The 23149-nt window shown below is 36.2% G+C and overlaps 4 protein-coding genes and 1 long non-coding RNA gene across 7 annotated transcripts; 2 read left to right on the top strand and 3 right to left on the bottom strand.

The window, feature by feature from the left end:
• Positions 1-1407: 1407 nt before the first annotated feature.
• Positions 1408-4892, bottom strand: LOC142519547 (ras-related protein RABA2a-like). The gene is made up of 2 exons (XM_075622596.1): positions 4584-4892; positions 1408-2067 (listed from the first exon to the last, which is right to left on the bottom strand). Exons 1-2 carry the CDS (start codon positions 4746-4748, stop codon positions 1585-1587), a joined length of 648 nt encoding a protein of 215 aa, XP_075478711.1. The 5' UTR covers positions 4749-4892; the 3' UTR covers positions 1408-1584.
• Positions 4893-6667: 1775 nt separating this feature from the next.
• Positions 6668-14284, bottom strand: LOC142519546 (putative 12-oxophytodienoate reductase 11). The gene is given in 6 exon segments (XM_075622595.1): positions 6668-7148; positions 7151-7461; positions 7543-7704; positions 8124-8254; positions 8340-8480; positions 14070-14284. Coding segments are annotated over 6 exon segments (1134 nt in total). The 5' UTR covers positions 14177-14284; the 3' UTR covers positions 6668-6866.
• A 644-nt stretch (positions 14285-14928) lies between these two features.
• Positions 14929-17327, top strand: LOC142518703 (uncharacterized). Of its 2 annotated transcripts, XM_075621508.1 has the most exons (5): positions 14929-15413; positions 15550-16280; positions 16360-16527; positions 16612-17128; positions 17205-17327. In XM_075621508.1, exons 3-5 carry the CDS (start codon positions 16441-16443, stop codon positions 17321-17323), a joined length of 723 nt encoding a protein of 240 aa, XP_075477623.1. In that variant the 5' UTR covers positions 14929-15413; positions 15550-16280; positions 16360-16440; the 3' UTR covers positions 17324-17327. The 2 variants fall into 2 exon arrangements, with proteins under 2 accessions (XP_075477623.1, XP_075477624.1); XM_075621509.1 differs by lacking the exon at positions 16612-17128 and having other exon boundaries at positions 14950-15413; positions 17205-17323.
• A 56-nt stretch (positions 17328-17383) lies between these two features.
• LOC142518962 (uncharacterized) lies at positions 17384-18822 on the top strand. Of its 2 annotated transcripts, XR_012813679.1 has the most exons (4): positions 17384-17499; positions 17578-17730; positions 18028-18485; positions 18588-18822. It is a non-coding gene; the product is annotated as an uncharacterized LOC142518962 (long non-coding RNA). The 2 variants fall into 2 exon arrangements; XR_012813678.1 differs by lacking the exons at positions 17384-17499; positions 17578-17730 and adding an exon at positions 17895-17953.
• A 2011-nt stretch (positions 18823-20833) lies between these two features.
• LOC142519606 (uncharacterized) lies at positions 20834-22198 on the bottom strand. Its single transcript, XM_075622646.1, has one exon. It carries the CDS (start codon positions 22196-22198, stop codon positions 20834-20836), a length of 1365 nt encoding a protein of 454 aa, XP_075478761.1.
• Positions 22199-23149: the final 951 nt, after the last annotated feature.

A 23149-nucleotide genomic window follows, 5' to 3' on the forward strand; every position in this document is an offset into this window, starting at 1 on the left:
ATAAGGTATTTGAAAGTACTATTAAAATAATTAACTGTTGTATAGTTGATCTAAAATATTGAGTTATTTTAAATCAAAATATCTTCAATTTTCAATCATATATTATTATTTGGTGTGAAGATAAAATCATAATTAATAATATATTTATATTTCATTCATCGTTTAACTCAAATTCGATTTATAAGCATAAATCATGATATTATCTATATATATTATATTTTAATTTATACATCCGTTTAGATTGATATGAAAATTAGTTTACGCATATTTCAAAATGTAAATAATATATCATAAATTATATAGATATAATATTTTTGGCAAAAACTTGTGTGAGACGGTGTCGTATTTTGTGAGACATATCTTTTATTTGGGTCATTCATGAAAAAATATTACTTTTTATGCTAAAGCATAGTTTGGTAGATGAGATAAGGGAGAGATTGATAAATAATCCTCCTTATCCCATGTTTGGTACCTTTTTAAAAAGCCCATGATAATATAATGGGCCCTTGATAAATAATTTTTAGAATGATAAAATATGTGTGATAATTTTAATTTAACGATAAAATACACTACAAATGACTTAATTGCCTTCAAATTATAAATGATTTTTATAAATTTATGCTAGTTGGTAGAAATTAAAATCAAATAAATATTTTTATATATTATATAATATGATAATTATATAAATGAATTCGAGATATTTATATAAATAATATTTATAAATATCAATAAAATTATTAGTATAACTCGATTAACCTTAAAAATTGATATTTGAATTGACTCACAAAATCAAGGGCTCAATTATCATATTATATAATATATAAAATTAGGTAAAAATGAATAAATCATGCAAGCACTATCGCCGCATGAACAGATAAAAAATATGAACTCAAACAACAACTTTGAAATTGTAAAATTTATTATGATAATATTAATTTTGTCATTACAATTTAATATATAAATTTAATCACTCTTATTAAAATCATACTAAACATTAAATATAATATCATACATCTTATTTATCCTTATATTATATATCACATTTTTATCCTATCATGTATACCAAACTATGCTTAAGAATATTACTTTTATTGTGAATATTGGTAGAGTTGACCTATTTTTTGAGAGTCTTTGGGAGCTTCGTCAATACCTCGAGGATTATTCCATAACCCCATCGGCAAGATTGTTCCGGAGTTTGAAACACTCGCCGTCAAGTGAGAGAGAGAGCTTGGTGGCTCATCCAGTGCATAAATGAAGTTTTCGAGTCATAGGATCACCCGATGACTACAAAATTGTATAGTTTTCGATACAATTTTGTTGCCATAGACGTGTATGCAAATGGCTCACAAGTCAAAGTTCTGTTGTGTCGGGCACAATTGTGTAGCATAAAGTAAACCCGAATCAATCTTTGTGATCAAAATGCAAAATAGTAAACGCTGAGTCACTGTAAAGAATATCTCATCCGACTACACATGCACAAGAAGCCTTGGCAAATAAAATAATCAAGAAACTGGCAAACGTGCAAAGACTAAAAGACTGAATAGATATTCGGAAAACGAAAGACGATAAAGAGAGAAATATGTATTAGGATGTAGAACAGCATGTACTCTTCGAGTTGGAATATTGAGGGCCAACTACAAGGGCCGTCCCCTCTTTGATGCTTGTAGGTCCAGGTTCATTTGAGTAGATCGTCTTTTTGCTGATAATTCGATATATTTCTGATAGGATGGTCTGGAAAGATTTCTCAACGTTGATTGCTTCCAAAGCAGATGTTTCTATGAACGAAAGCCCCTCTGTTTCAGCAAATCCTTGAGCATCCTCTGTGGCAACGGCTCTGAGATGCTTAAGATCAGTCTTATTTCCTATGAGCATGATAACAATGTTCGAGTCTGCGTGGTCCCTAAGCTCCTTCAGCCAGCGACTAACGTTCTCAAATGTAGTTGGCTTAGTCACATCATATACAAGAAGAGCTCCTAGGGCACCACGGTAGTATGCACTTGTAATGGCTCTGTATCTTTCTTGGCCAGCAGTGTCCCATATTTGAGCCTTAATAGTTCTTCCCTCAACCTGTTTTGACAAGGAAAAGTCAGTAAACAGGCACGATTCGTAAATAATTTCTTGATTCTGATGTCTAGCAATCCAATGTTACAAGAAAATGAGCTCGGTGACCAGAATGCATATATGGAGGCTAGTGACTTAATAAAACTTCCAACATCCATTTATTGAACCAAAATCAGTGATGGAAAAAAACACATTCATAATCCAAAATAAAACTATATAAATAACATCTTGAAAAAATACGGTCATTAACTCAACACTTCACTGCATTATATTGCAAATCAGAAATTGCTAGAGCACAAGTAGAGATAAATTAATAGTTGGAACCTCCCTGTCCTCCTCTTCTTTCCCAGTTGTTTCACGACTTGAGCTACTGAAATTGTGAGGCCCGGGGCCGAAGAGGGCGGGGGGTGATCGCCGGTGCCATCAGTTGCACAGACAATGAGCGGCTCCTGGCAGGCTTCTAGGTGGAGGGAACATGAATGAACCGACCCACACGGGAATGAGAGGGATTTCGAGACTGTTCAATGTAATGGACTGTACAGTTGAAGAAGGCTTAAAAGATTTGATTTGTACTACTCATATCACGAAGGTGCATCTTCTTTTCGGTACCTGAGAAGTTTCCCAGGGTGCGTGTGAGTGAGGACATAAGCACGCTGGAAAAACTCGTCTTGATACAGTGAGGACAGTCGTCGAATCCGGGCCTTTACAGTGGTATCAGAGCCGACCTCTCTTAGTACGGTGTGGTTCGGGGATGAACCAAGCGGAAGCTGGTGGGCATGTGAGACCCGGGGCCGAAGAGGGCGGGGGTGATCGCCGGTGCCATCAGTTGCACAGACAATGAGCGGCTCCTGGCAGGCTTCTAGCTGGAGGGAACATGAATGAACCGACCCACACGAGAATGAGAGGGATTTCGAGACTGTTCAATGTAATGGACTGTACAGTTGAAGAAGGCTTAAAAGATTTGATTTGTACTACTCATATCACGAAGGTGCATCTTCTTTTCGGTAGCTCATCACATAAGAACTTCAAAGTTAAGCGTGCTTGACTTGGGACAATTTTGGGATGGGTGACCTCCTGGGAAGTTTCCTAGGGTGCGTGTGAGTGAGGACATAAGCACGCTGGAAAGACTCGTCTTGATACAGTGAGGACAGTCGTCGAATCTGGGACGTTACAGAAATTTTCCCCCGTGAATAGAAATTTCCAGGTAAACTCTGTATCTTTCTGTTCTGTAACCTTAACCCCCAGAGACTCCCACTGCCATTCTTTACCCCCTAACCTAGAAGTTTAGAAAAGTTAAACATCTCAAACTTTACTATTTTGAGTATTGTAACCAGTTAAGAGGTTGGATCGCGCATCACTTCTCACCATGCCAACAAGTAAATCATGCTGATCATGATCATTTATGTCATTATTTACAATGATATAGAGCCTTACGAGAGAGTGAGAGAGATCCAGAATACAAATTATTGTCATATTGAATGGACAACAACGAGATCACCGAAATTCAAAACATAAATCATAATTGGGCAATAAACTACATGCATACTATGCTAATAGTGCATGAATTCCTCAATCAAACTGAAATTTTAAATATTGATTTTGAACCAAGAGCGATCCAAAGTAAAATTAATTGTGAGGGATATAAATCACAAGTGCATCAAGTACCCAATAAAAAAAACAACAATCAAGACAAAATACCCACACAAAGGTGCGTCATGATTCAACTGTTACACAATCCTTTTTATATATAATTCTTCTGAAATTACTCCACAAGTCCAAGGATGCTATAGCCATGAATCAAGCACTAATTAAATAAATTATAACCTCAGAAGTTGGGCATTTCTGCATGTGAGCCCAAAATTGATAAAGAACTAGAGCTCTATTAGGACTAGCATAACAGAATGTCAAGAAAAAATATGCTTCAATTATTGTGAAAGGCAATGGTCCCCCAAAATTCCCTCATGGGTCGTCATCACTACTTATTTCTTTCCTCACCTTCCCTCACACAAATAAGAACAAATAAAGAAAATGTTACCGACACAAGGAGAAAACAAAGGCAGCCGGGATTCAGTATTGGCCACTTAAGGAAAATACATAATGCATTCGCACATTCTTCAGATAAGACGAGATCAACAAAGAAGGATAAGGCATCCTAGAGTTATATAAGGCATCCTAGAGTTATCCTGAGAAAGTGCTTAACCTGCACCACCTTTATTACGTAATAAACTTAATACTCCAAATTCAAGCCTTGATCACCGCAAATTTACTGAACCAGTCCTCAAAGTAATCAATTAAGTGGTACACAATTACTCACATATCTCATTAATCAAGAACAAATCAAGACAACAAAACCCTCCACAAAAAACACGTCAATTCACTCAGATTTTTCAGCAAAACTCATGCAACAAAAAAGAGTATCAGACCCAAAACAACCCACGAAAATCTCCAAAACTCAATTCTCTTCACCCCACACCCTCGACAAACAAACTAAAAACAGTAGCAGCTGAAGCAGGAAGACGGACCTGGAGAGTGCGGGTAGCGAATTCAACACCGATCGTGGACTTAGATTCCAAGCAGAACTCATTTCGAGTGAATCGAGACAGCAAATTGGACTTCCCCACGCCCGAATCTCCGATTAACACCACCTTAAACAAGTAATCGTAGTCCTCATCAGGTCTTCTCGCCATTCTTTTCAAAGATTCCGAATTTTCCGGCTTCGGAATCGGTCGTGGATTCAAGAAAAAAAGATTACGTCAGTAGCTTAAAATAATCTGAGGGTATCACTGTCGAAGGAACATTTAGCAAAATAATTGTGCGTGGGAATGATTGCCTGGGGAAATGAGCTGTTAGCCACCTCTATACTACGCTTACTTTAATGACTAAAATAGCCTCCACATTATAAACTCAATTGTGTCTTCCAGCAATTTTCTGTACTATGTTGTTTTATACCATTTGTAAAAAATTCATGTGACACGATCTCATGAGTCGTATTTTATGAAACAGATCTTATTTGGGTCATTTATAAAAAAATATTATATTTTATGCTAAGAGTAGTATTTTTTATTTTGAATATCGATAGGGTTGACCTGTCTTATACATAAAGATTCGTGAGACCGTCTCACAAATGACCTACTATTTCCATTTATTAGTGTTTCGCATGTATAAACAACTCTCTGTATGACACATACAGAAACACATCGTAACAGATTTAGTTTTGTTTTAACTCTTCAAGTCTACTGTGAGACGATTTTTTCTTTATATAATAAAAAATTATTTTGTGAGATAATCTAACAAGAGTTTTGTGTTGATCTAGTTCATTAACTTTTTGTGTTTGCTTCACTATTAGTGAGTTAAATTAGTAACTATATAAATAACAAATTCGATCATATGAATATGAATATATCTATAATATATATATATATCAGAATATGTGAAAAAATTATTATGTGATGAATAGTATGAGATATCTATTATTTTGATCGATGCATGATGACTTGGATTAATTTTTTAGAACACTATTTACTATTATCGTTGGTGTTTTTTATTTTTTTGTTATTATTATTATTATTTTAGTTTTTTTTTTTAATTTAGTTTTGCATGTGCACCGACACCTCCATTTTAATAATTAGTTTTAGAACAAATAACTGGAACAGTTGGACTGATGGGCCATTGCATGTGTGGAAACAATGTCTCAACTATTTTTATATTCATAAATTTTACGGATTTCAACAAATCCAAATCTCTATATGAAAACATATCCTTGTAGTATTTATGAGCCACGAAAACTTATGTGAGACGGTCTCATGGGTCAATTTTGTGAAATATATATTCTATATGGATCATCCACAAAAAAATTACTTTTTTATGTCAAATATATTAATTTTTATTGTAAATATGGACACAATTGATCCGTCTCACGAATAAAGATCCGTGAGACTGTCTTATGAAAAACCTACTCTCTGTGAGATTATATACAGTACAGTAACAATTCCTTCAATGCGTAACTCAAAGAAGGCAACCAAAAATAAATAAATGATTTACACTAATATGAATTTCTGACAAGAAAAAATTGAAAGAAAGAACGAAAGGAAGAAGGCAACCAACTTCGCTTAATAATTTCTCTTAATAATTAAAATAAATCAAAATAAATGCTTTAATAATTTTTTAATTTTATCAAGCTAGAAAGCTTAATGGATTATGGGAGTGTTTGGAGGAGTTTCTATGAAGTAATTCTTATATTTTAGTTATACGAAGTGCTTTGAGATCTTTGTGAATGTCAGCTTCTACTTCTACTTATATGATTTTTAGCCAAAAGCTAGAAACAAAATTGATACGTTTTTTTTTTCCAATTCTGTTTTTTTTTTTGTTAATAATTTAAAATGTCAATTTCACTATTTGTATCCTTAAAAAATCAATATTTTTCCACAATTTTTCTCTCCATATTTTTGTTCATTTATGCAACTTTTTTCATTTGTTTTTTTAATAAGCAATTATATGATAAAAGATAAATTAATTTTTGATACAAAATATTCAAAATGGAATAATAACAATAACTATATAAATACATTGTCATGATCTGCGTACCAAAAATAAGATAAATGGTGTATATATTAAGGATATTATTGTTATTTTATTAAGAAATAAACTTGGAAGCAATTTTTCTCCCCACACTCGAATTTTAGCTGACAATAGCTTTAGACTTTTATTTTCAAACACTTCTTATTTTTGTTTCTCACCACTTCAAAATAATCTCAAGAAGAATCATCTTAAAATAAACAAAAACTCTTGCAAACACTGTCGAAAACTTATTCAAGAAATGGATAATCAGTGTAACCAATGACTGGATCCGGAGTGTAGAATGTGCTCCTATCGTACTTATTGAGAGCAGAATCGATCTCATATCGTTTTGGTAAATCCGGATTAGCCAAGAACAGACGTCCATACGCGATCAAATCCGTGTAATTATCAGCAATAGCTCTGTTTCCCATACTTCTGTTATAAGCACCAGCAGCAATAAAAGTATTCTTGAAAGCTTTTCTTATAGGAAGAAGCTTGTGAGGAACTTCATCCTCTGCTCCTTCAATGCCCTGGCGCCGGCCACTCGTGGTTCGATCACATGGAGGTAGAGTAGGTCAAACTCATTAAGTGCATTCGCCATGTACAAGCCCAGAGCATCTGGATTCGAGTCGATGGACTCCATGAAATCTGAATATGGAGATAGTCTCATACCAACTCTGTTTGATCCGATCTCATTCACTATGGCTTCCACGATTTCTAGAGCAAAAGGAGCCCGGTTTTCCATGCTCCCCCCGTATTGATCTGTTCTATCATTCACTTGGTCTTTCAGAAACTGTTCGATTATGTAACCATTTGCTCCATGTATCTCAACTCCATCAAATCCTGTAATGACAGACAAACAAAGTTATGTTTTTTATATCATTTAGAATTTTGAAAGAGTTTATATCAAGATCGGGACTCAACCTGCTTCAATGGCGTTCTTAGCCGCCAACCTGAAATCATTGACAATACCAGGGATTTCATCTAGCCTTAGCCGTCTAGGTGGAGACCAATTTCCTCCGTCGAGGCCCGGGGTGACCCCTTTGTCAGTTGATGAGATTGGAGATTGGCCATTGGGCTGCATACCTTATAAAATAAGATAGCCTAATCAATATAACGAACATCTACTTTCAAATTTCATCTGTATAACTTCATCAGTGACCTCATCAAAAGTATTAATACCAATGATAAGTTAAATAAACTATGAGCTTTAAAACACTACTATATTTCGTTAAGTTGGTATTTATAGGATTTTGTTGCCTGATCTGGACAGCATGCTGAGTCTTGGCCCTTGGGTATTAACCTTGTACTAATATGATCTACGGCTTACGCATAAAAGGATGTGTCAAACTATTGAATTCATAATCGAAAGGTTACAAGATGGGAGGAGAGTTCTATTCTCGAGGCTTAGCCCTGCTCCTGTGAGCCCAAAAAAGCGTGAGGGGGCGGGGCAAGCCACCTTCCATGAGTAGGAACTTTCCGGAGAAGTGTTTTTTAACACATACCATAGGTTGAGACACGACCAACATGCCATAATTGCACGAAAAATATGCCACCCTTGTCGTGAACTGCATCCACAATTGGTTTCCATGCCTCCACATGCTCCTTTGTCCAAATTCCAGGCGTTTCTGGGTACCTATAAATCAAATGTAAACATCATCGACTAAAGTAGACGTCGTGAAGCTGAGAAGAAATTGCACGATATGGTGGCACATACGTACCCCTGTGCAGTATCAGATACACCAGTTGCTTCAGTGATGAGAAGACCGCCTTTCGTGGCTCGTTGAGAGTAATACACCGCCGCATGCGGCTTTGGCACGTTGTTATACGACCGGTTTCTGGTTAATGGCGCCAAGACAATTCTGCACAAGTGTTAAAACGGAACGCATCATCTAAACAACAGTCAACAGCGCAATCTAAAGCTAAATGAAGGGCCGTTTCTCCAGATCACAACATGGAATGAGTAGAATTTCAATCCCACCAATTAATCGACCGATCGAATCAAACTTTTTCGGTGATTCAGTCTGCTTGTTCATTAAACTGGTTACAAGTTTATAAAAGTATCAGACTTTGGTTGACCTTTTTGGAATCCAGTACGAATAGTTCGTGATCCTATAAAAATCCTAACAGATCCAATTAATCCACAAGGAATTTGGACTTATTTTAGTTTTTGATTATGTGTTGAAACTTCTGTAAACTAAGAACGCAACAAAAGTCGTGATTCGGAGGTAAAAAAATGAACTGATAAAAGCAGAAATAAAACGAACCTTGAAGAACTCAAATTGAAAATCTCCGGCCACCATCTAGAAGGTCCACGGTAGGTGCAGCTATTGTTGATTCTTCAATGGCTGCCATCGTCCATTCACACCAATTAACATGTGCAGAATGAGCTCGTTGTTTAAATCATCACATTCCCAGTTGAGGAATCCTAATCCCAAGTAGAGGATAGCCTTGAGATAAGTGCTGTGAGATCTGAGAGTTTTTATTTCTTTCTGTAAATTAAATCTATGAATTGAATAGATTGATTTTTCTCTCAAATTAGTTTGATATTTGATAGTTTAATTCCCAACAAGTGGTATCAGAGCCTGGTTAGAGGTATTAGCCATCAAAGGAGAGCTCTCTGTGAAAAATTCGATTTCGTGAAAGTGTCTGAAATCTTGTTTTGATTATACCACGACGTAGCTCTCGTTCCCACGAGTCTACCGGTATTTTCAGATCGAAAATCGCACATCAAACTAATTTTCTGTGATTTTTCAAAAGTTCTTTACGAAGAAGATGATGAACAGTGCACGCCACGTCATTGCCACGTCATCAGCACTATTCAATTTTTTGAAAATTGCATTTTGGTCCTTATATTTTCCGCTCGTTTCAAAATGGTCCTTTATCTTTCCTAAAGTACAGAATGGCCCCTGAACTTTTGGTAATGACTGAGAGACCCCTGAACTATCAGAAAATTATATAGTGATCCCAAAAATTTTCAGCAATAGAATTTCTGACCCCAAAGTGCCTATTCCACCATTTTCGGCCGTTCCGGACACAACGGTGTACTCCGTTTTACGAGATTCAGCTCCTATTTTGATAAATAAATATTGAAGATGACCACAGAAGAGTCAACATCATATTCTGGAGCTATGATTATGCTCACGGCAACCAACTACACGCAGTGGAAACCTCGGATGGAAGATCTCCTCAGCTGTAAAGATTTGTTCGATCCCGTAGAATTAAAAGGTGAAAATCCTGATCCAACCAAAGCGTCAGAGTGGAGGAAATTAAACCGAAAATCTATTGGTCAAATCCGACAATGGATTGATCATAGTGTCTTCCACCATGTTGCACAGGAGACAGACGCATATGCTCTCTGGAAGAAGATGGAGGACATGTACCAGGCCAAGACCGCTCGGAATAAAGCCCTGTTGATGAGGCGGTTAGTCAATATGAAGTTCAAAAGTGGAACTTCTGTTGCCGAGCATACCAGTGAGTACCAGAGTCTGGTAAATCAATTATCGTCTGTAGAGATGCCGCTCGGAGATGAGATGCAGGCACTCCTACTTCTCAGTTCGCTTCCTGATAGCTGGGAAACACTTGTAGTTTCTCTCAGCAACTCGGCTCCAGATGGCAAACTTACCATGTCCATGGTTAAGGATGCCCTGTTCAACGAGGAGGCCAGGAGAAAGGATATGAGCACAGACCAGACTCATGCCCTTGTCACAGAGCCCCGAGGAAGACAACAAGAGAAACAACAAAGGGGTAAAGGCAAATGGAGAGGCAGAAGCAAAAGCAGAGGCAGATCCACCGATGGCAGAAAACCTTCGTATAAATGTCATCACTGTGGAATAGAGGGTCATATGAAGAAGAATTGCTACAAATGGCTAGAGGAGCAAGGCCAGAGCAGTTCCCAGTCGAAGAACAAGGGTGGAGAAACGCTAGTCATCATTCCTGGAGATGTAGCGTTCTGTTCGACCCATAATGAGACATGCCTTAACGTTTCAAAAGAAGACACAGAATGGGTGGTAGATACTGCAGCTTCCTACCACGTGACTTCACACAAGGAATACTTCATGACATACAAAGCTGGTGACTTTGGAGCAGTGAAGATGGGAAATTCCAGTTCCTCTGGGATTGTAGGAATTGGAGATATTCAAATAAAGACAAGTGTTGGAAGTACAATCACTTTAAAGGATGTCAGACATGTGCCAGATCTTCGGCTCAATCTTCTTTCTGGAATAGCCCTTGACAACCAGGGCTATGATAATCATTTCAGCAATGGCACATGGAAGATGTCAAAGGGTGCTTTGATAGTCGTTCGAGGACACATTTGTGGCACACTGTACAAGACTCACATGAAGATATGTACAGACACCCTCAACGTAGCTGAGAAGGAGGGTTCTCAAAATTTGTGGCATCAGAGACTCGGCCATATGAGTGAGAAAGGGTTGTCTACCCTAATAAAGAAAGAGCTTATCATCGTTGACAAAGATGCTGCGCCAGATCCTTGCATTCATTGTTTATTTGGTAAGCAGCACAGAGTCTCATTCAGTTCCTATTCAACGAGAAGATCAGAGTTGCTCAGTCTGGTACACTCTGACGTTTGCGGTCCCCTGGAGGATGAATCACTAGGCGGAAATAAATATTTTCTGACTTTTATTGATGATGCTTCTCGAAAGGTGTGGGTCTATTTCCTGAAAACGAAGGACCAGGTATTCGAATACTTCAAAATGTTTCATGTCATGGTAGAACGTGAGACTGGGAAGAAATTAAAGTGTCTCCGGTCAGATAATGGAGGCGAATACGCTTCCAAGGTGTTCGATGCGTATTGCAAAACATACGGCATTCGACATGAGAAGACGGTCCCTCGCACCCCTCAACACAACGGTGTAGCCGAAAGAATGAACCGGACAATCATGGAACGTGTTCGGAGTATGCTCAGTATGGCTAAACTGCCAAAGTCATTCTGGGGAGAAGCAGTCAGAACCGCCTATTACCTGATCAACAGATCACCATCACTACCACTGAATTTTGAAGTTCCGGAGAAACTGTGGTCTGGAAAGGATCCATCATACTCACACTTAAGAATATTTGGATGTTTGGCGTACGCACATGTATCCAAGGAGCTCAGACAAAAGCTTGATGCAAGGACCACTCCATGCATTTTCATTGGCTATGGAGATGAAGAATTTGGATACAGACTATGGGATCCAAAGGAGAAAAAGGTGATCAGAAGCAGGGACATTGTGTTCCATGAAAGCCAGACAATAGAAGACATTGAAAAACCTATAATGTCTCAGAAGTCAAATGTTGGTGCTCTAAATTCAGATGCAGCACTAAACCCGTTCGATATAGTGACAGAATACATGCCAGAAGCAGAAGCTGAGGAAGAAAGGGGTGTTGAGCAGGGGGAGCCACAACCCACTCCACCAGATGTTCCAGGATCATCACAAGGCCCAGATGATGGTGAATCTTCTCAGACTATTCCAGAAGTTCGTAGTCCTGAACGAGGACGGATTCCATCTAGAAGATATACGGAATCCGAGTACCTTCTGCTTACTGAAGATGGAGAACCAGAGAGTTTCCAAGAAGCACTATCTCATAAGGACAAAGAAACATGGTTGTCAGCAATGCAAGATGAGATGGAATCTCTGCAGAAGAATTACACTTATGAGATCGTAGAACTTCCAAAAGGGAAGAAGGCACTAAGAAACAAATGGGTGTTCAAGATGAAGAAAGATGGCAGCGGACAAGTGGTGAAATACAAAGCACGATTGGTAGTCAAAGGATTCCAACAGAAGAAAGGAATTGACTTTGATGAGATATTTTCACCAGTAGTCAAGATGACGTCAATCCGAGTTATACTTGGCTTGGTAGCAAGTATGAACTTGGAGCTTGAACAGATGGACGTGAAGACAACTTTTTTTCACGGAGATTTAAAAGAAGAAATCTATATGGAGTAGCCAGAAGGTTTTGAGGTTTCAGGTGATAACCTCGTTTGCAAGCTTAAGAAAAGCTTGTACGGTCTAAAGCAGACACCAAGGCAGTGGTACAAGAAGTTTGACTCATGCATGGCAAGTCAAGGCTATAAGAAAACTGCTGCAGATGAGTGCGTTTACATTCAGAAATTTTCAGACGGGAGTTTCGTTGCTCTTCTACTTTATGTAGACGATATTATGATCGTGGGAAAGGATGCAACGAAGATTAGTCAGTTGAAGAATGAACTCTCTAAGTTTTTTGAAATGAAGGACTTAGGACCAGCTCAACAGATTTTGGGAATGCAGATTGTTCGAGACAGAAACAACCAACGGTTATGGTTATCTCAGGAGAAGTACATTGAACGTGTGCTCGAGAGGTTCAACATGAACGACGCCAAACCAGTCAGCATTCCACTTGCCAATCATTTCAAGATGAGCAAGAGTGCATGTCCTTTATCCAAGAAAGAGATCGGGGAAATGTCATCAATACCATATTCTTCAGCTGTTGGAAGTTTGATGTATGCAATGGTATGCACAAGGCCAGATATTGCTCATGCAGTGGGAAAGGTGAGTCGTTTTCTCTCCAACCCTGGGAAGCAGCATTGGGAGGCAGTAAAGTGGATTCTCAGGTATCTAAAGGGTACTACTGAATTATGTCTTTGTTACGGGGGAGCTGATCCAATATTGGAGGGCTATACGATGCAGATATGGCCGGAGATATTGATAGTAGCAAATCTACTTCAGGATATATCTACACTTTCGCGGGGGGAGCTGTCTCATGGCAGTCACGACTGCAGAAGTGTGTTGCTTTATCCACAACAGAACAGAGTATATTGCTGTCGCTGAAGCTGGGAAAGAAATGTTGTGGCTAAAGCGATATCTTCAAGAACTTGGAATCAAGCAGAAAGAGTACAAGGTACATTGTGACAGTCAAAGTGCTCTCGACTTAAGCAAGAACTCCATGTACCATTCCCGTACAAAGCATATTGATATTCGATATCATTGGATACGTGAAGTTATGGATCGACAACTGTTGAGACTAGTTAAGATTCATACGAAGGAGAATCCAGCAGATATGTTGACAAAAGTGGTAACGCGAGAAAAGTTACAGCTATGCAGAGACATAGCTGGAATGCTTGTTTTGGATATGGCTGGAGGGGGAGAATTGAAGAACTCAAATTGGAAATCTCCAGCCACCATCTAGAAGGTCCACGGTAGGTGCAGCTATTGTTGATTCTCCAATGGCTGCCATCGTCCATTCACACCAATTAACATGTGCAGAATATCCTCTATAAATATAGGCTTCAGCTCGTTGTTTAAATCATCTCATTCCTAGTTGAGGAATCCTAATCTCAAGTAGAGGAGATCCTTGAGAGTGCTGTGAGATCTGAGAGTTTTTATTTCTTTCTGTAAATTAAATCTATGAATTGAATAGATTGATTTTCTCTCAAATTAGTTTGATCTTTGATAGTTTAATTCCCAACAAACCTGTGGGCAAGATGAAAGTCTCCCATTTTGTAGGGAGTAAGCAGAGGAATGGTATTGTCAGACGAAGATCCGTCAACCCGAACTCCAGAACTCAAAGCCGCCGCCATCTCCCCGAAGCAAGAATAATCGGACCGATCACTCTCAAAAGTCAGTAAGCTGTGATCGAGGATGAAAGGAGGAGCAAGCGGAATGCGGATATTTTAGTATCGTTCTTGGACCCAATTCATAGGAAGATTTAGAAAAATAGACCACCTCACAATCTCATTTAAGAAAATAGCCCTTATTTGTCAAATTCCCACTTTATCCTTTTCTTAACTAATTTAAAATTATTATTTAAGTAATGAAAAAGACTTAAACGCTTAAACAGATTCCAGATCTCTTCCCCTTCCTTTCAACGGCTCGCCTGGTGGTCTTCCGACATTTTTGATCGCTGCTTTCCGAAATCAAGAGAGAGAAGAAAAACGAAAAGGAAAGGGGAAACTGAGTGAAGTAGCCATGTCTCTGGCACTAGGTCAAACTCTCATTTTTGTTGCATAGTTGTGATCTTTTTGTGTTAGGAAAATTCAAGTTTTATGGATTTGTTTTCCTATTTCTTTATATAGTTGAGAATTTACAATGCTAAATTTACAGATATGTTTTCCTACCTCACCATCATAATGCTTCAGAAAATGTTAGGAGCTAAATGCATCTATTAATGGTGATAGATAGAAGCTTGAACTTCGAAACACTTGATAGGTTGCTGAGGTGATTGGGTTCATAAATTTCCCAATTTGAATTTGACAGCTCCAGAAAAGAAGAAATAAGAGAGAATGGCTACTATAAGAGAGAATGAATTTGATACAGTATCAATAGCAATTCATATTAGTTAAATAATGATTTAAAACAAAAGTTTACATATTGTTATTAAGTATAGCATAATTCTTTTGTTATTGGAACAACTTTCATAAATTTAATGAAATTTTGTTATTTCAGTTTTTGGATGGATTAAATATACTATCCATGTCTATATCCAACTAAAGACATCAACCAACTGAAATTCCTAAAGGAGAAAAAAATCAGAGATGGTTGCACACAAGATTTAGGTATGTTCATTATTGCTTTAGAAATTTCATGAATTTTAACATATTCAGTTTGTTAATGAATTAACCAATAAGCATGTCTGTAGATTGAAATGATTGAGTTGTTGATATTATTGATTGACTTTGTCTCAATCTTTTAATATCAAAGATTTCATGTAATCTATGAATTTTGAAGTTGATTATTTTTTTCGATCAAGATCTCTTCTCTTTGAAACTTCTTTTGGTAGAACGAAGAATGTCGGAGATGGTTGCACAAAAAATTTGGGTATGTTCATTTTTGTTTTGAAAAATATTTATTTTTTGTATTGCTCTTTAAATTTCATATAAATTTCATGAATTTGACATAATTGAGTATTTAATTTATTGATACTACTAGTTGACTTGATTAATTTTTTTTTCAGGTTAATCTTCAATCTCAACTATCAGAGGAGAAGTATTTTGGTTGCAAGTTAAGTGTACATTCCAAATATCAAAAAGTCAGTGAAATTATATTAGATTGCTTGAATGAGCAGGACATGGACTTCATGGTTGAAAACACACAATTTGGCAATCTGATTAAGTATGCTGCGGATTATAATTTATCTAGTCAGATTTTATGGTTATGGTGATGAGACAAGTGTATGCAACAGACGATGATGAAATGTGGTTTGTTGTAAATGATAGACCAGTCAAGTTTTCTAGAATGGAGTATGCATTGATAACATGGTTGGATTGTTCTGATAATTTTTATGATGAAGTAGTAGAAGTTTCAGACTTTTGTGATAGATATTTTCAAGGTAGTGATAAAGTATATGTGAAGGAAGTTGAGATGAAGTTGAAGGATTTGAAAAATGTGGATGAGTTGTTGAGTATAGAGAGAGTGAAGATGGCTTGTTTGTACTTCGTCTGTGGTGTACTATGGCCTATAGCTCCAGTTAAGAATCCTCAAGTTGATAAAGAGATTTTTAGCCTGATTGATGATTTTGATGTTTTTAATAAGTACCCTTGGGGTACAATAGCTTTCAAAGGAGATGTTTGTGCTTTGAAGCTTGATTTGAAGAAAAAAGAAGTTGTGTTGAGCAAAAAAGCAGAAAACGGTAAGTCTTTGAACAGTGGAACCCATGATATGGTTGGATTCATCAATCCGCTACAGGTAATTAAATTTTTTTTGCATTTTTCCATATGATTCGAATATGGTTGATTATATGTGTTTTTATAATTTTTGAATTTAGATTCTTGCATACGAATGCGTTCGTGGTATTGGGGAGCGTTTTGCGAAACAAAGAGAATGAGACAATACATCTCTTCCACGCATGTGCCAATGGATCTCCAACAACTGGTCGAAAAAAGGATCTCCTAGATATATTGACATTTTAGATGCATCAAAGAGTGGTAAAAAGGTTAGTGTATTTAGCATATAATTTAGTTTTATTAATAAATTTTCTATTTGTGTATTACTAATTTAAAATATGTTAAATTTACAGATTGTTAGGAGTATTTTGTCACCTACAGATCAAGAATTTATTGCTCCTTTTATTAGAAATATTTTCATTGAAGATTCTTGTACAGATTCCCATTTGTCCTATATTAATTCATTGTTGTTGGAGGGAAAATCTGTGTACTGCACTAAGAATCCCACTCTTTGTGAATCTAAAGAGACCATTCAATTCAAAGAAGAAGTCCATGAAAGGAAACTTTGTCCCAAAAATAAGTCAAAGAGGTCTTCTAAACTTTGTCCAGCCAAGAAAGCACTAGAAAAACAATCCCATCAAGTCGAACGAGATGATGTCCTCGGCAAATCAGATACTAGTGGACAAGTTAAAGCTTTACAAGAGCACGTGGACAGAAACTTTGTGGAGTTGAAAGATATGATTTCAAATTTGGATAGCAAACTTGAACGTATAATGGAAGTTTTGAACATTTCAAGTTCATCCAAAAGACGTTTGGATGAACCAACCATTGTCTTTGCACAATCCAAGAAAAAGAAGAACCATGAAAAATGTAAGCTCTGTGAATTTTAAAATGTTAGAGATAATTATTTATCTGATTATAATAATATGTTTTTTTTTAATTGTAGGTGAGCCAGGGACAACTGTTTCCAATCAAGGAGTGACTCTTGGGCAAGAGGCGATTGTTGAACCATTCATATCTCCTCTGACACATCTTGGTATATTTTCTTTTAAATCCAAATTGTAGTATGCTTTTTTATTTCACTAATGATATTTAATTTGTTAAATCATAGATAACTCGGTCAAGAGAGGTAACTTCTGTCAATCGAGACTTGAATGAAGGAATGAGCCGAGAGGAAGAAGTGTTTGATGCACGATTTGGAGAACATATTATTTTCTACGCACGCTCCAAGAAAAAGAATAGTAATATGTGTCAAGTGTTTGTAAATTATATATTTGAAATAATCATTTATTTCGTTATGATACAATACTTTATTTTAGTTGTAGGTGAGCCACAAAAGACCTCTATCGTTGAATGTGGTGATAAAGAAGCTGCACATGCTAGCCTAGTTGGTGCTGGTGATGTAGCAACTATGTTTGTTAACGATAAGCCATTACCACAGGAAATCACACCATCTCTCGTAGTTCACAAGGGTATGTGTTGTACTTTATTCTTATTTTTTGGAATTATGATTTGACGATATGTACTAGTATCTAAAACACATGCATTACATATGTAGATGCTCGGAAGAGTACGAAATCTCAATTTTGTTGCTCTCAATATGTACAGCTACCCGAGACACCTGCTTTGGCAGATCCATATTACAAGTCGTGGTTTACGGACCTTCTCAATCCAAGGCACTGGCTCGATCAAAGCGTGAGTAGGATTTTTTGTTCTATTTATGTTCTAATCATAATATTATATATATAACATGCTTCCAACATGTGCAGCACATACAAGAGAGCATGTACGGTCTATATGTGTTGCAGAAGACATACCCACATTTGGTAAAACAAGATGTTGCCATAATGGATCCATATTTTTCTCAAGATATAGTCTTCGCATATCGTAATGCTCCTGATGATTTTGAAAATAGCAAGTGGAAGAATTTATTTCGCTATGTTGATGGATATTGTCGTCGTTGGAGTTCAGTACCATGGGAAAATGCATCTTTCATATTGATTCCATTAAATTTGCCTACACATTGGGTAGTAGTTGTAGTGAACGTGAAAGATGGAATCATTACTATGTATGATTGCAATCATAGTTGCTACACAGATGCTGAAATGAATGTTTATATTGAGCCGGTAGAAGATGTAGTTCAACATCTTCTACATTATTGCAAGGTCAAGATTCCAGACATTTGGACAGTAGCACGGCCCAAAGATTTTCCGCAAAATGCCAGCAGGTATGTTTTGGAATTTTTGATTTTTTTTAAAAAGAATACACGATCTACTATATAATTTGATCTCGATATAATCTTATGAGTTTAAAATAATTTATTTTACAGTTCTGATTGCGGTGCATGGATGATCAAGACATTTGAGGTGGAGTTGTCTCAGCAGTCTCCATATTCATTGAATGACCAGATTGTGAATTCATATAGAAAATATTTAACAACATCTGTATGGTATGGTGAATGGATTTTATAAAGTTGCAATGATTTTGTATGATGTGAGTCTCTCGAATTTATGTTGATGTAATGGTCTCTCAAATGTAATAGATTTGAAATGGGTTTGTCGAAGTGAGGTGTGGTTGAATGATTTTTTTTATGAATGATTTTGTGGGTATGTTGGATTTTGTGGGTGTGTTGGACCGACTGAAATGCATGTTGCACCAACTGAAATAATTTATTAACCGACGAAACATATTCATTAACCGACTGATAAAATCCATTGAACCAACTGAAATATTTTATTAATCGACTGAAACATATGAATTAACCGACTGATAAAACCCACAGAACCAACTGAAATATTTTTTTAACCGGCTGAAACATATGAATTAACCGACTGATAAAACCCACCGAACCAACTGAAATATTTTTTTTAACCGACTGAAATATATGCAATAACCGACCGTTTAAACCCATTGAACTTACTGAAATATCATCCTTTTTTTTTGGGAAATTGCACATACACGGACCCTGGGTAAGAGTCCGTGCTATTACGGCTGCCAAAAATTAAATACACGGACCCTGGGCAAGGAAAGTTGTAGTATTATATCTTAGCTATCTAATGGAAGAAACCTCATATCATTTGAATCAATATCCAAATATTTATGCTAAAACCCGTAACTATCGCCACAATTCGAACCAACCAAACAAACAAATACTTCAACAAACTTTCATTCCATGTTCTCATAAATATATTCAGTACCTGACTGATTAAACACATTGAACCAACTGATCTTTTTAAAAACCGACTGAAACATATACTTTGACCGACTGATTAAACACATTTAGTAACTATACTCTATATATGATTGATTAGTTATGATTAATCGATGAGAATGTCATTTCAACTTTATAAATCATCTGACTCTCTGATAGACCATTAGAGTTATCTGATATTTAATAACTATACTCTATATGTGATTGATTTAGTAACTATACTCGATCGTACAGCTTTGATGGTGATCGAAGACGGAGTATTAAGTATGTTCAAGCGATTAGATGAGTTCAAGAATCCAAATGTCCAAATATATTTTTTAACCGACTAAAATATATTCATTAACTGACTAATTAAACACATTGAACCAACTGAAATATTTTAATAACCGACTGAAACACATGCTTTGACCGACTGATTAAACACAATAAACCAACTAAAGTTTCATTAACTGACTAAAATATGACATTTAGTAACTATATTCTATATATGATTGATTTGTGATGAGCAATCGATGAGAACGTCATTTCAACCTTATAAATCATCTGACTCTCTCATAGAACATTAGAGTTATATGACATTTAGTAACTATACTCTATATGTGATTGATTTGTTATACCCAATTAGGGTTGTATGGCATTTAATAACTATACTCTATATATAACATACAGTTTCAGTCGATTATACTGACTATTAGATAGACTATTAGAGTTATACGACACTTAGTAATTATACCGATTTATTTAGTAACTATATTCATTAACCGAATGAAATTCTTGCATTAACTGGCCGATATATCTTCGTTAGCCAACTGATTTTACATTTGACCAACTGATATATTTACATTAACCAAATGATTAAAACACGCCGAAGTGACTGAAATACATGGTATAACCGACCACAATGTATGGTATAACCGACCGAAATAAAGAGTGTATCCCACTGAAACGCTAGTTGATTGAAATATATGCTTTTAAACCAACTGATTTTAAACACTTTGAACCGACTGATATATTTCATTAACTGACTGATTGAATATATTGAACTGACTGAAATATATGTATTAACTGAAATATATGATTAAACACTGAAATATATTTGCATTGAACCGACTGAAATATATTCAGCAACAGACTGATTAAAAACATTGAATCAACAGAAATATATATGTTTAACCGACTGATTAAATATATTCATTGAATCAACCGACTGATTAAAAACATTGAATCAACAGAAATATAAAAACGTTTAATCAACAGAAATATATACATTGAATCTGCATGCACAACCTGTTCAAACAACAAACTTGACAAAAACTAATCAACATGCAAATACAACATCGTAAACAAAAAATTGAACAACTCGTCTACACATCAGTCTGTCTCTTAGGGCATTTTTTTCGGCAATGGCCAAATTCATGACATACACCACATTTTTTAGTTCGCTTCCGACCAAACTCCCCAATAGAAGGAAATCTTTCCTTTTGTGCTCTACCACGTTTCCTCTTGACATCCGGGGGAAGAACATTGTATTTAAAATGATCTGGAATATTCCATTCATTTGCAATGGGCACCGGATATATGGTATCAGCATAAGCGAGGGCCCACATTTGTGATGAGTAGTAGGGCGAGCAAAAGTCATACAAATCTAATTTCGCCCCATAAATTGCTGCAATTGCATGAGCGCATGAAATTTTATCAATTTGAAACACTCGACAACTACAAGATCTATCAGATAAATTAACAACTTCATCCTTCCCATCACCGTATACGTGATACTCAAATTCATTGAGTTGAGATGCTTTTAACCGTTGTGACAATGTAAAATTAGCTCTCAAGATAGCCTCTGTCGATGGAGTAAGTGTCGTCGTAGCTGAACCTGCTGCATTCCGATGCTTGTTGAACCACTTTGAAGTTAATTTATGAATTGCATCCAACAATGCTACAATAGGCATCTCTCTTTCAGTCTTAAGTTTTGCATTTATTGACTCTACCCCATTTGTCGTCATTATATTGTATCTAGCACCAGGGGAATAAGCTCTAGACCATTTGTCAAGAGATGAATGCATTTCAAGATACGATGCAATGTTGGGATACCTCTCTTTCAAACATCCATACAACTCATCAAATTCAGACACTTTGTATGCATATGATGTTTTCATAAACAAATCAATCCCACCTTTTCTGCCAGACACTCTTTTAAGGTTCTGTGAAAGATGCCATGAGCAATGTACATGTGATGCATGCTCATATACAGTACGAACATCATTAATAATAGATATATGTCTATCAGAAATGATTACCAAGTTAGGATCATCATTAATAAACTCCTTCAACTTCTGCAAAAACCAAGTCCATGAATCATCATTCTCTGAGTCAACAATGGCCCATGCTATAGGAAATTTATGAAAGTCACGATCTTGGGCTGTAGCAACAAGTAAACAACCTCTATATTTGCATTTTAAAAATGTTCCATCGGCAGATATAACTTTTCTCATTCTACGAAATCCATCAATGCATGCCCCGTATGCTAGAAACATATATATAAATCTACCTGTTGAATCTGTCACCAAATCAGTTTTCGAGCCTCTGTTCACTTGTTCAATCATGTACAAATATGAAGGCATAATTCGATAACTCTCTTCAGGACTGCCAAGTAACTTATCCAAAGCAAGTTGTCTTCCCCTCCATGCTTTGAAGTAACTAATTTCAACACCTTTATTTTGCATCATTGTAATTATGGTTTTTGGTTCAGGCAAACTGAGTTGTCCTTTAAAATTTTCAACCAAAATCTTTGCTACAAAGTCTGATGTTGCTTGTTGATGCAATTTCCTCCGATACGAAAGGTCACAAGTATGTGTGTTATGATAAACACGTATAGAGAATCGTGATGAATTCTCTATTTGTGATGCACATATTTTCCAACTGCAATTCGGTGTAACACATCTAACATCATAAATTTTTTTGTTGGATTTTCGAACATCTATTTCAAAGGACGCATTTAAACAAATCTTAAACAATTCTGTTTGAAATTCATCTTTACTCTCAAACTCTTGACCGACAAAAAATTAGACAAATCATTAAAAGAATAAGTCACATTCCCTTCAACATCTCATACTGTGGCTAATAATGTAGAATCTTGCACATCTTGTTCAGGATAAGAAAATTCAACTTGTGTATTATGTGTTGTACACAATGTAAGCTCTTCAACATGATTCTCTTCAACATGATTCTCTTCATTCACAACAAATTCATTCTCAACAATTTCTGTTACCACATTATCAATACTTGTTATTTCATCCACCTCATTCTCATGCTTATTCATTTCATTGTCTAAGTCATTCTCAAAAAATACTCCATCAAAATATTCATCATATGTTCTCTCATTACCACCATATACTTCAGTTTCACAATTGTCAACCATCTCATCATTATGATCTCTACAAACTTCAAGATCTTTAGCATTGTCAGTTTTTTCATAACCTGTTTCAAAACCACTTGTTTTGATAATTTCAACATGAAGCAAGGGTCAAATATTTGAAACGCCAAAAGACATATATGTTGTCAATGCTCTTGAGCTTTTTATATATATTGGCCTTGGATTACATGCATCAAATTTCGGCAAGTAACTTAGCTTCAATACCATATCATGTCTATTCAAATGAAGTGTCTCAAAAAGTGCA

This window comes from Primulina tabacum, chromosome 11 (genome assembly GCF_025594145.1).
Source record: "Primulina tabacum isolate GXHZ01 chromosome 11, ASM2559414v2, whole genome shotgun sequence".
Lineage (NCBI taxonomy): Eukaryota > Viridiplantae > Streptophyta > Magnoliopsida > Lamiales > Gesneriaceae > Primulina > Primulina tabacum.

Bases quoted from the DNA above. Each gene is read 5' to 3' on its own strand.
- LOC142519606 (XM_075622646.1), bottom strand. From the start codon at position 22,198: ATGATGCAAAATAAAGGTGTTGAAATTAGTTACTTCAAAGCATGGAGG.
- LOC142519547 (XM_075622596.1), bottom strand. From the start codon at position 4,748: ATGGCGAGAAGACCTGATGAGGACTACGATTACTTGTTTAAGGTGGTG. The intron at 2,068-4,583 runs GTCCGTCTTCCT...TTGTCAAAACAG, and splicing joins TCGCTACCCGCACTCTCCAG to GTTGAGGGAAGAACTATTAA.
- LOC142518703 (XM_075621508.1), top strand. From the start codon at position 16,441: ATGTGCCAATGGATCTCCAACAACTGGTCGAAAAAAGGATCTCCTAGA. The intron at 16,528-16,611 runs GTTAGTGTATTT...TTAAATTTACAG, and splicing joins CATCAAAGAGTGGTAAAAAG to ATTGTTAGGAGTATTTTGTC. The intron at 17,129-17,204 runs GTAAGCTCTGTG...TTTTAATTGTAG, and splicing joins AAAGAAGAACCATGAAAAAT to GTGAGCCAGGGACAACTGTT.